At 30.9% G+C, this 12738-nt stretch overlaps 1 protein-coding gene across 1 annotated transcript in view; it reads left to right on the plus strand.

Moving 5' to 3' along the window:
- PCDH15 (protocadherin related 15) overlaps nucleotides 1-12738 on the plus strand; it is a 1333392-nt gene that overhangs the window by 966969 nt on the left and 353685 nt on the right. The window contains exon 9 of the mRNA XM_064488173.1: nucleotides 3246-3401. Coding sequence (XP_064344243.1) covers nucleotides 3246-3401 — 156 coding nt within the window. The remainder of the gene's footprint in view (nucleotides 1-3245; nucleotides 3402-12738) is intronic.

The following is a 12738-nucleotide window of genomic DNA, read 5'->3' on the forward strand; positions in this document are numbered from 1 at the left end:
CTGGTTATTAAAGGTAAACCAAAATTTCCCTAACACATTCCTAAGCATTTTGGAATCCCTAAACTCTCACTAACAGACTTAATGGAACTGTACTTGGTATATTTATGACCTTCTTATATAGCAGAATAGAATCTGTTGTAATGTGAGATTACAATGTGTGTTATATATTAGCCACAGGGAATTCTTGCTTTCATCATGATTCATTATGGTTGGAATTTATTGTAAGCTAAATTCTATCCTTGGTACTAACAGTTGGATAGGGAACTAAAGCTGACAGTGACAAGAGTTCCAGGTGACCTGGTTATATCTAATTTATGGGCACTTAGCAGGACTAAGTGGGGGCTCAGTGCACAGTACATTTGATCCTCTACTTGCGGAGGCTGTAACCTTTATATCCCAATGCTAGCACTCAATATAGAATTAGAAGTTGAGATACAGTGGTTTTATAGGTCTCTTTTGCAATATTTATAAGATAAATAACTTTAGAAGAACATAAATTGTCACCTGATTGTCTTCCAGAAGGTGTGCCAAGAGCTAATAGTACAGGTATTTATTCCATTTTTTACTTTATAATTGAAATATGCAGGACTTTCCCTTAAAAAATCTATTAAAGCAAAAACTTTAAAACTGGTGGTAAAGATGGAGGGCATCTAATTCAAATTCTTTCCAGAAAACTTCTAAGACCTAGTCTTTTTAAATGATCTTTTAGCCCCAAACTTGCAGAATTTCAGGGATGGGGCTTGATTTTATAGGATAGTCCATTCTATTCTGTCCCACCGTGGATTAATAGAAAATCTCTACTTACATTGAAAACACTCTTTGTAATACTTTTCATTCATCATTCTTATTTCTCCTCTCTGAAACTACAAAGGGTAAACTAATTGATCTTTTTATAACAACCATTCAGATGTCTGATAAATCTTGTGATTTTTAGCGTGAACATCTCCAATTTCATCACACGTTCTCAGCGTGATTAGACTTCACATCTTATTTGCCCATAAAATGGTGCCTATTACAATCCATCTATCTCTGCACCTGATATAATTAATGAATATGAAGTAGCTTGTATTATTATTTCAGCCGCCCATTTAGTGTTGGCACATAAACTCATCTTTTACTCATCAAAATTTCACAATTATATTTTCACATTAATGTTTGTAGCCATTTGTTACTATATTTGATGAAGTTTTTTCTAATATAAGTGATTTTAAGTTATTATTATGAAAGTATAGATTTTTGAAGTATTCTGACTTATTAGAATGATTTAAAACCTTGTCTTTTGTCATCAAATGTATTATACATCCTCCTGACCAGTGTAACATTCACAGATTTTACCCACATTACTTTAGTACTTTTATGTATGTCAGTGATTAAGAGTGAAATGGGGTAGATATTGGAACAGAGAGCTATACAGCACTTCACTAGAGACCTTCCTCCATACATGGATAATGATGCTTCAATTTATTCTTTCCAGGTACATTTATTCAGTCAGGTACAATAAAATTAAACTACCTTTCTCTTTATTGGCTATAAAAATATCTTAAGATTAAACTATGTTTTCTTCAAGTTAGGTATAGTTTCTACAGCATTCTTCTCACTTAGAAATGTGACATTTTTCATGAACCTATCCTAGTTTCCAGTAATTGTTGCTATGTCTTTAAATTAGTTTTACTCCAAATATTTAATAATTTATTTTATAATCCAAGATTGCCAGTTTGTATTTTACAGATTCATGGGGTTTTTGTTTGTCTGTTTGTTTGTTTGCTTTTTTGGAATTTTAGCTTTTTGTAAGTAAAAAATAGTTTACATTTATTATGCATTAACATATGCCTCATAAAAGCTTATATAAAACTTACGACATTCAGTCACATTGCTGTTTATCATTACCTCCATTTTTAGAGATGAATAAACTAAGGACAGAGATTTTGCATCTAGATCATACAGTTAATAGGTTATGGAACTAGAAGCCAAGCAGTACAACTCAGGTAATAATCATCTGTCCTAGACATGGTGCTAGTTCCTGGGTAGAGAGATGGTCATGACCAAAATAACACCCAAGGCTTTGTGAAGCTTCCCATTTAGTGAAGGGGGACAAACTCAAACAAATATATAAAATGTATAGTATGCCTCGAGTTTCATGGGAAATGCAGTACGAACAATAAATAAAGAGGAAAAGTTAAAAGGAGAGAGCTGGCTGGAGGCTTGTTAATTTAGATGTAATGGTCAGAAGAGATCATTCTACCAAAATTATATGTAGAGAAAATTTTATAAACAAAAAATATTTTAAAAATCACAAAGAAATATTTTGTAGCATGAAGCACTTTGACTCTAGCGTCAGAGATGTAAGTGTGCATCCCACATCTGCAAGCCCTTGGCCACAGCACCTGAGTAATAAATGCCCCTTTGATGTCACTCCCCTCCCCCAAGAATTTATCATGAGAAATTAGGCAAGTTAGCACACATGTATGTGTAGAATGTTTACTGAAGTATTGTTTATAATGACAAAAGTTGACAACATAAAACATCTCATAAATTTTTACTTAGACCAACTATGCTATAGACTTATGGCATCCTGTTAAATTGCACTGTATAATTTCATTATAGTATATGTGAAAATGTTACAATAAATCTTCATTTACAACCATGACATAATATTCACTATGTGTATGTGTTTGTATGTGTGTATAACAGGTGTATATTTGGAGAGAGGAAAAGATTAGCAAATAATCATTTAACTATATAGAGTTAGTAAGTTTAATTGGGTTGTAAATGGATTCTCTTGGTTATCTGTATTTTAATTTTATCAGATATGAAAATATAATATTTTAGCAAAAGTATAGGTGAACACAAATGTTATATAATCTCTTTACTCCATGGATATTATCATTAATTCATTTTTTATATATATAAATTAAAGGTTCATATCATTGCTTCTTTAACTTGGAAGGACAAAATTCATGGCATCCCATCAAATCTCAGCATTAATTTTGTGATTGTATTCATCATCAGTCCTCTAATTAAGAACATAATGCTATCTGAGACCCTGTATTTTGAAAATTGAACAATAGAATAATCAAGATTGCCTTCTCTTGTCCTTAAAATAGTGCAAATAGATCAATTTTTATAGATTACTATGATTTAAAAATGAACAAGCATAGAAAATTGTATTAACCAAGTACTTTGACAGAAATGAGACACTTCAGTTTCAATTGTTGTTTTCAAAAGATGCAATTTCTGCATTGCAGCCACCAATGAACATACACTCCATCGTGGTGCAAGTCCAGTGCATCAACAAAAAAGTAGGCACTGTTATCTACCATGAAGTTCGAATCGTGGTAAGGGACAGGAATGACAACTCACCCACATTCAAGCATGAAAGCTACTATGCCACAGTGAACGAGGTCAGTTTTTGTGCATTTCTATTTCCTTTTTATTGATATATGTGACCGACTATATACCTCTACAATAGTAGTCTTAACTGTTCAGAAATATCAAGAAAACATTTTTTTAAAATAATGCTTTAGAAGAAGTAAGGTCTGGATGACTTCTGGTATGATTTCATGAATTCACTTTGCTATAGGAAAAACAATCTATGTATGTATAATGACCAAACTACTGGTATTTTTTAAATCATCTTGAACAATTTAATGCCTGAATCTACATACATACCTGCTTATTGAGGCTCATCAGGAGATATTCCTTTGTCAATATATTCTTAACATCAGTTTCCCTTTGATAACTCCTCACTCTGTTCAGATTAACTTCCTCATATCTTAAAAATATATCCATTTCTTCAGCTTTGCTCACACTGCTCAGTTGACTTAGAATGGAATCCTGCCTACACTGCAAGTCTCCAAGTTTTTATTTATTTTTCAGAGTTTAACTTATGACCCGTTTCCATTTCTCATTTCTTTAGTCACCCCCAAATATATACATTCATTGATCTTCAATTTCTCGAAACTCTAAACTCCTACAGCATCTGGATAAATGTCAGTTAGAGTGACACAATTTATAGAAACATCAAACATTTTACCTTAACCATGTATATGTTAAATATATATACACACACACATATGCATATATACATATATATACTGCAACTACAATGCTGCCTATAAAATAGATTTTACTCTGTGCAAGATTGCAAGATATTATCCATGCTATTTCTTCTTTTACTATGACATTCAGTTAATCCAGTTACAACTAGAATGGTGTAAATGTTTTTCAAAAAAATCAGTTTAAGGGATTATTGGTGCAAAATATTGTATACTACATTAAAATTTAAAAGACAGGTATAAAGTCATTATCACAGATTTATTAAAAAAAGTTTCTAAAATTAAAGCCCATGTTAGTCACTCTTCTCCTTCACTATGAGAAAACCAAGACCTAGAGCAGCACATGAATTGGCCACTAAGGTTTAAAATTCCTTGTTTGCAAGTAAGGCATAAGACATTGCAAGTATTTTTCTTTCTCTGGGTAATTGGAGACTCTCAATTAATTTTGGACAATTACATCATTAAGTATTAGCCTGGTTGGTTTGAAGAACAAATTGTACAATCTAATTGTTGATCATTCTTAAGCAATTTTTAGAAGATAAATATTTTCTGGCAGTGATGTCTTTGATAACACATGCATCCCATTTCAAAAAGTTCCTTTTGCCGTAATAAAAAGTAAACGAGGGCAAGACAAGGCAGATGTAATGCTTTCTTGAGCTTGTAAAGAATTAATCTCACGATAATACAGAGGTTATATTTGTCCTTGTCTTTAATGCTCTCTTCACAGACAGCGCAGTTTTTTTTTCAGTCACTATTAATTTGTTCTTTTTTTTTAATCACTTTGAATGTCACCCTAAATGTACTTTGATGTGATTTATTGGAGATAATTTATTGATACTTTCTGGAAGAATGTTTTCTTGCAGATAAATGTTTTACAGTCAGAAATAAATAGAGGAAGGAAGAGGAAAGGAAAAAAGGGAGGGAGGGTGGAAGGGAGGAAAGGAGAAATGAAGGAAAAGGGAGGAAAGGAGGAAAGGAGAGAGGGAGGGAGAGAGAAAGAATTCAAGTTTTGAGTTATTTTAAGCCTATAATCTGCAATTTAAATAGCTTTGCATTTTCTTTGCTTTACTTTGAAAATGTGCTTACTGCAATATGTTTCATAATTCCAAATAGATTACAAGCAGTACACAGTATCACTGTATTATGTAGGATGTTTTTTGTCATGTCGGGTAAGTATTATTGGAGTAATATTTTCTATTCTTTTACTCAAATTGGGACTAATTGTAATCTATTTAATTATTTCTTTGATTCAGTTTCAAAAAAGGAAAGGACTTAGTTCAGATGTTGCCTATGTTTTCTAGGAAATTTACCTCTTCATATTTCACTAGTCCATAAGTTGTTTGGATTAGTTATGCTTTATTATTTTATAGTTTCATTTAATTCAGCTAGATTATATACTTAGGCCCAAATATCAATAATAGAAGTATATGCAGTTAAAAATAATAATACATAAAATGTATTCTCTTACTTTATTTTTTTTTACTATACTTATTTTAATGATTAACTCCTATACTCTGTCCTTAAAACCTTTCGATTATTTGATCTTTTGTGGTTTCTTAAATACTTTGCTTAAACAATTACAATAAATATTTGGCTTACTATTTTTTTGGCAATAAATACCTTAGAAGTATGAACCTCACTTTTAATAAATAATGTTGAACATTAATTACATCCTAGCTTTGGATATTAATTTAAGCATAAATTATTCTGTGCAATTAAAAGATAACATATACAAATATAAAGGAATTATACTTCTTTCCTCTTTGTTCCTACTTAACCTTCATCAATATATTTCAATAGCATTGTCTTAGGAATCTTCTCACCCTGTATACAGAGGTGGTACTATGTGGCTATTTGAGGAGGTTTAGATTCACATAATCTGTATCATTTCCAGTCATACAAAACATAAATCTTCTTCTGATTGAAGAATGCCAGATAATTGAGACCAGTTATTCTCTTGAAGATAACTAGATGAGGTAGGGAAATATAAATAAATTAACAAGCAAATGAACAAATTAATAAACTAAATAAATAAATAAATAAATAAATAAATAAATAAATAAATAAATATATTGACTTAAAGGAAAAATCAAAAATAAAAATTTGAGAACAGTGACTAAATCTAAATGAATAGGATGCATAAAATGTGAATAATGCTTTCTTTTGAGGATATATATATCTCACATATAAAGATATATACTTACAATAATAATAGTTATAAACCATGAGATAACTGATAAATGCATTCTAATGTTCTTGCTGCCTAGAGCATGAAATAACTAATAAATAACAAACATATTAATCAAAATAAGGAAAGGGAACAAATGAAAAAGAACATAGAAAAAGTAGGACAAAATATAATCAATTTAGTAAGAGTAGATTTAAATATTCTGTTCAAAAATTACATGAAAAGTAAAGGGAAAAATGCTTCAACTGAAAGGCAGATTTTTCCAAACTAGATTAAAAATTAAAGTCAAATGTAGGCAGTTGACATTAAACACTATTAAATATAAGGATTCAGAAGTTTATATGTAACAAGATGGAAGTAGATATATCAAGTACTTAGTTTGCAGAAGCTGTTGTAGCTATGCTATTATCAGACAAAATGGAGTTGATGGCCGAAAACATTTGTAGAGAATAAATGGAACTTTCATAATGATAAAGATTCAATTTGCCAGACAGTTATAGCAATTATGAATTCAATTGCACTTAATAACATGGCCTCAGCAATAATTAAGTGGGTATTGAAAGAATTAAAGGAGAAATAGAAAAATCTATTATCATAGAGGGATATTTTAAAACCTGTGGCAGGTAGAACATTAGCCCCTCAAAGATGCCCATATCCTAATCCTTGGAAAAAGAACTTTGCAGATGTGATTAAGGTTATGAAAGTTAATCAGGAGATTATCCTGGATTTTCCTGGTAGACCCAATCTAGTCACATGAGCTCTTCAAAGGACAGATTTCTCTGGCTGAAGTCAGAGGGAGTCTGAAGAAAAAGGGGGAAATATGAAGCAGAAAGGGAGATTAAAGAGAATCAATGAGTGAGAAAGACTCAACCTGTCTTTGCTGACTTTAAAGACGAATGGAGCCATAAGCCAGGAATGCAAACACATTAGAACTGAGAAGGAACCCCAGCTAAGAACCATCTGGAAGTCAGATCCCTCAGCCCTACAAAGGCAAAAGTAATAAAGTTAGCCAATAATCTGAATGAGCTTGGAAGTGAATTTATTCCTAGAGTCTCCTAAAAGGAACCGAATCCTGCCAACCCTTTGATTTTAGTTTGCTAAGATTTGCCTTTGACTTCTAACAGATCTGTGAGATAATAAATGTATACAAATTTAAGCCACTAAATTTACAAGAATTTGTTATTGTAGCAATAGAAAAATAATGCAAAACTACTCCTAGTAACTGACAAAATAGGTAGGGAAAAATAACAGTAAGGGCTTAGAAAATTTGAACAATGGAATTAGCAAAATTGACCTGGTAGATTCCATGGAGAAACACTGTACTCAGCAACTGCAGAACTCATTCTTTCAAGCACATGAAACATTTATAAGAATTTAGCAAATGCTAGTCTATAAAGGAAGTGTCAATATACTCCAAATGGCTGAAATTATAGAATATATTTTCTAATCACAGTGCAGTTGAGCTTAAAATCAATTAAAAAAACAACAGAAACAAACTAGAAATTTTACAGTTATTTAGAAAAGGACATATAAGACTCTCATTATTACTAACTGGTATTATTGCATATGTAGAAACCCAACAGTATTTACATATAGATTATTACAGTTAATAAACAAGTTCAACAAGTTTGCTGGAGACAAAGTATCTTTTTGCAAGGAAAAAATTTTTTTTGAAAAAAAGAGCAACAAACAGGAGGCAAATTTAATACACGATTCCCTGATCATAGCACCTATCAAAATGGATTTTCAATTATATCTATTTATTTTAAATTAAATTAAGATTTTAATTGAAAGAAAGTACAATCCCATGTCTTGGTAAAGATATGGAGTAACCACAACTTTCATATGTTGGTAGATGAGTAAACTGGTACTATTATTTTGGAGATCTGTTTGTAGTCTCTACAAAAGATGAACAAGTAGATACCCTATGATTTAGCAATTTTGCTCTTGTGGTACATGTGTCCACCAAAAAACATGTACAAGAAGATTCATTGATGATATTTCCATAATAGTCATAAATTGGAGACAATTCAAATGTCCAACTATGCTAGAAGTGGCTTATCATTTGTTAATTGCATTTATCTTTAAAAAAGTTAAAAGTTCTGTGTTTCACTTTCCTCATGTAAAAAATGCGAATAATAATACTAGAACACTTAACTCACAGGGTTTTAATGGGTACATGTAATAAATCTTAAAATAGAAAAGAAAAAAAAAAGCCCGCCAATTTTAGTGCATAACTTTACCTGTATATTTTGTAACAAATTTTAAAAGACAATATGAAATGAGTTATCCTTTTATCACTTATTTAAACCTGATATTATAAATATATATATTTGTTTGTTTGTTGTATCTGCCCTTGTTTGTTGTATCTGCCTTATTAGAATTGAATTATTAGAGCAAGCATTTTGTTTTTTTCATTGAGTAGAGTCGTGCCTCACATATTGTAGGAATTCTATAAATAGACTTCTCAGTAAATTAGAAATGGTATAATCATGAGACAGGAAAGTATTATTTAACATATATGTTCACTTTGATTTTTCCTGAGATAAAGATGAGCTAGAGAGTAGGAGTTTGTTTTGAGTTAAATTTGAGAAGAAGCTTATAGGTGGGAAAGCATTTTAAGAAATGAGTAAAAACTTTCTAGGTTATTGTGATAAATCACATAGGTTGACAAAACAGTGATGAAAACAAAAGAAACCCAGTTTTGTTTTTTTTTTATAACTTGGTAAATATGAGTATGTGCATTGTAGTACTTCTCACATAGCTCAAGGGAAAGTTTTGTATTTATGTAAATTATAGCTCTTTTTTTTCCCAATAACTCTAGGGCGAAATTATGTATTTATTTGGATATGACTATCACACTGCTTGTGAATCTTTACCCTACTTTTCATGTCCCAGAAAAACTAAAGTCATATTTATTAACATTAATATGGTTCCCCTTTGACTAAATGTCCCTTTTTTTTTCCTCTACACGATTTTCCTACTTGCACAGTTTTATGAAGTTCAGTGCAAAGGGTCCCAAGAGAAATACAGCCAATTTAGTAAATTGTGTTTGATCAAGTTCTCTAAGTTCTTAGTAAGGAAACTTTAAAGGGTGTTTCAGAAATCAAAATTAAAATGCCATTTACAATTTAGGAAGATAAAGGTTAGTAGTTGAATAACCTTGGGTTTCAGGAACAATCAAGTTGTTTCTTAACCATTGACATTACAAATTTATCTCAGATTATGTCCTAACATCTTAAATGTCTGTAAACTTTAGATTTTAAATAATTTTAGTATTTATTTTTCGTACTTCTTTGAATTTTAGGCATACTCATTAGGAACTAACTTGACACCAGATTAATTTTAAATCTGTTCTTATCTAAAATATGTTTATAGATTTCTGCATAGATCTTCTTGCCAATTTAGTGGCATCACATATCCTGATCACATGTCCTGAATGGAATCAGGACAGATTCCAATAACAATGATAGATGAATTCTAACAATTATCATTTATTAAGTACATTTATTAATGTTAAGTATTTTCCATGAAACATCTTGTTTAAAATTAACTTATACCTACACACAGATTCAAATTATTTGTGTATTTCATTTTCCATGATGAGATGAGACAGAGAAACATTAATTTGCCCAAGATCTCACTGCTAATAAGTGGCAGATCTAAGTGAGAAACTGAGGCAGCCTTCAAAACTGAGTGCTGATCACCAGATTGTATGTGTATATGTACTCTATAGTCATATATAGATATACAACTATTTTTTATACTGATTAAGTTGCAAATATGAAACCCCTTAAATTCTTAACATTTCATTGTGTATTTTCTAAAAGCAAGGGCACTCTTCTATATAACTATAATATAACCATCAAAATCAGTAAATTACATTAATGCAATACTAGTATATAATCTACAGACCCCAAGATTGGCTAATATTTCCAGTAAAGTCCTTTGTAGGTCAAAGATTCAACCTAAGATCACACAATGAATTTAGTTACTTTCTAGTCTCAATCTTAGTTACTTAATATTTCCTTGACTTTAATGACCTTAATAATTTCCAGTAGTGGGGCTATTTATAGAATATTTCTCAACTTAGAATAACTTGATATTTCCTTATGATTATAGATTTTTTTTCAAGAATACCACAATAGTGATAGCATTTTCTTCATAGTACGTCACAAAAGAGACTCACAACATCAGTGTGTCCTATTACTGGTAATGGTAGTTTTTATCACTGTGGTAAGACAGTGTTTACCAGGTCTTTCCTCTATATTTACTAATCTTTGTACTTAATAATTAATAAGTAATTAAAACTATTTTGTGGGGAATGACTTTAAGACTTTGTAAATATCCTGTTTCTCATCAAACCTTCACCCAACAATTTTATTAGAGATTTATGAAACATTGACTTTTTGAAAACTATTGATGAAAATGCAAATTGCTGTGGTTGAATATATTCCATCTTCTCTTTGCCCCTTGAACATTTTTTGAGTGCTTTTTCAAGCATTATGCAATACACTAGCAATAAAGATTTAATTACTAATGAAAATGTTAGCATACTGAAATGGTGAATTTGGGAATTTATGAAATATTTTGCTTGATAAGAACCAACCTGTTTTCACTAGCAATATTTATTTAATACAGTTTTTTAAAATACAAGCATGAACTAAATTGAATCTCTTAGTCTTTCTGTAGAGTATCTCAAAAGTATTTTTCCTTAAGGCTAAAAGATAACATAATTTATCTTTGATAGAATACATATTCAAATTGCATCACTTCAGATTACTGTATATCTTGAGTTCTGTTATGTGCCAAGTTATGTTTATTTCCTCCTTCACTTCCTTTTTTAAAAAACTTTATTAATAAAAAATTATGAAATTTCCGAAATATTTCATAACACTTGAGAATTAACACTTTGAAGTCTGACAGTTTGTGTTGCAATCCTTACCTGTGAAGTATTAGAGTTGTGACATCAGGCAGAAACTCTCTTAGCATATGGTTCCTTAACCTTAAAATAAGTTTAATAACAAAACAATGTTACAAAGTTACACTGAGGTTTAAAGAGATAATGCTTTTAAAGTACTTAGTACAGATTCTAGCCATTTTTTCTTGCAAGTCAACTCTGCCTTGGAAGTACACTTTTTAGAAATACTTGTATATCTGAAAACTAAGGAAATGCAAAAAATAAATTTGTAAGCAGGCAGTAATTAGTGGAACATCACTGAGAACTTCAGCTTTCTCTCACAACAGTGAAGTGACATTTCTGAATCTATCCAATTTGAGCTTTCATTTTTTTGATGAGATTCTTAGTTTTGCACTATTCTTTCACATTTCATAGTGAATGTATCATCTCCTTCTACTTAATACAAGTATTTTTAAACATCCATTCTTATCAGTCATTCTGCTGGTAGATCTAAATACACAAATGGTCTCCATGATCAATTGTAACAGTGAGATTCCATGTATAGTTAAGACTGTTTTTTTGGGTTTTTTTTTTTTTGAGTGAAGGTAGATTTATTCAGAGAGATACATTGAAAGGCAAGAGAAAGGCCACAAAGTGTGGGGGTTGGGTGCTCAGATTAAAAGTAGATACACATTCCATAGACACAATGCAAGCTGTCTCCGAAAAGGGAGAGAGAGAGGGGCGGCTGTTAAGACTGTTTTTTTTTACACATATTTATGTGTTCTCTACAGTTTCTAGATATAATAAGATGATTTTTTTTTAGCCAGGAAAGGTTTATTTTGATTTTGAAATGGTTTCAAACTTACAGAAAAATTACAAGAATAATGCAAGTTTTTTCTTCGAGCCATTTGAGACTAAGTTACTAAAAAGAGTCCTTCTTACCCCCAAATACTTTAGTGTATATTTACTACAGATCCTCCCACATGACAAATAGCTATTGAAAATCAGGAAATGAACACTGATACATTACTATTTCTAGTCCAGCTCCATCAATTATCCATATAATGTCTTTCTTTTTTCCAGAATGCAGTTGGTATAAACGTATTGAATTCTTTTTCTATGAAGACATTGTTCTTGCCCTCAAGGAGTTGACTGTATTATATTGGGAGTTTGCTATCTTTTTTTGTTTGTTTGTTTATAACATTATGTTTCATGTGTACAATATTCTCTTTCAACCTCTGTATACACTACAGCATGCTCACCACAAAAAGTTAGTTTCTATCCATCACTATACTATTGACCCCTTTACCCTTTTTGCCCTCTCCCTGTCCCCCTTCCCCTCTGGTAACCATGGCTCTGTTCTCTATATCTATGTGTTTGTTCTTGTTTGGTTTGTTTGTTTGTTTATTTATTGTACCATAGGTGATTTTTCATACAATAAAATAAATATATGTATGTAGTTTTAGAAACATGGTCCATGGTATTGGAAACTTAGCTACTGAAGGATTATAAATCACTGGACCTTTAGAGTCATTCCCAGTCACAGAATTTCATTCAATAGACAACACTGGCATTTAATCTACAACACACAAAAG

Source organism: Camelus dromedarius, chromosome 8, assembly GCF_036321535.1.
Source record: "Camelus dromedarius isolate mCamDro1 chromosome 8, mCamDro1.pat, whole genome shotgun sequence".
Taxonomy (NCBI): Eukaryota; Metazoa; Chordata; class Mammalia; order Artiodactyla; family Camelidae; genus Camelus; species Camelus dromedarius.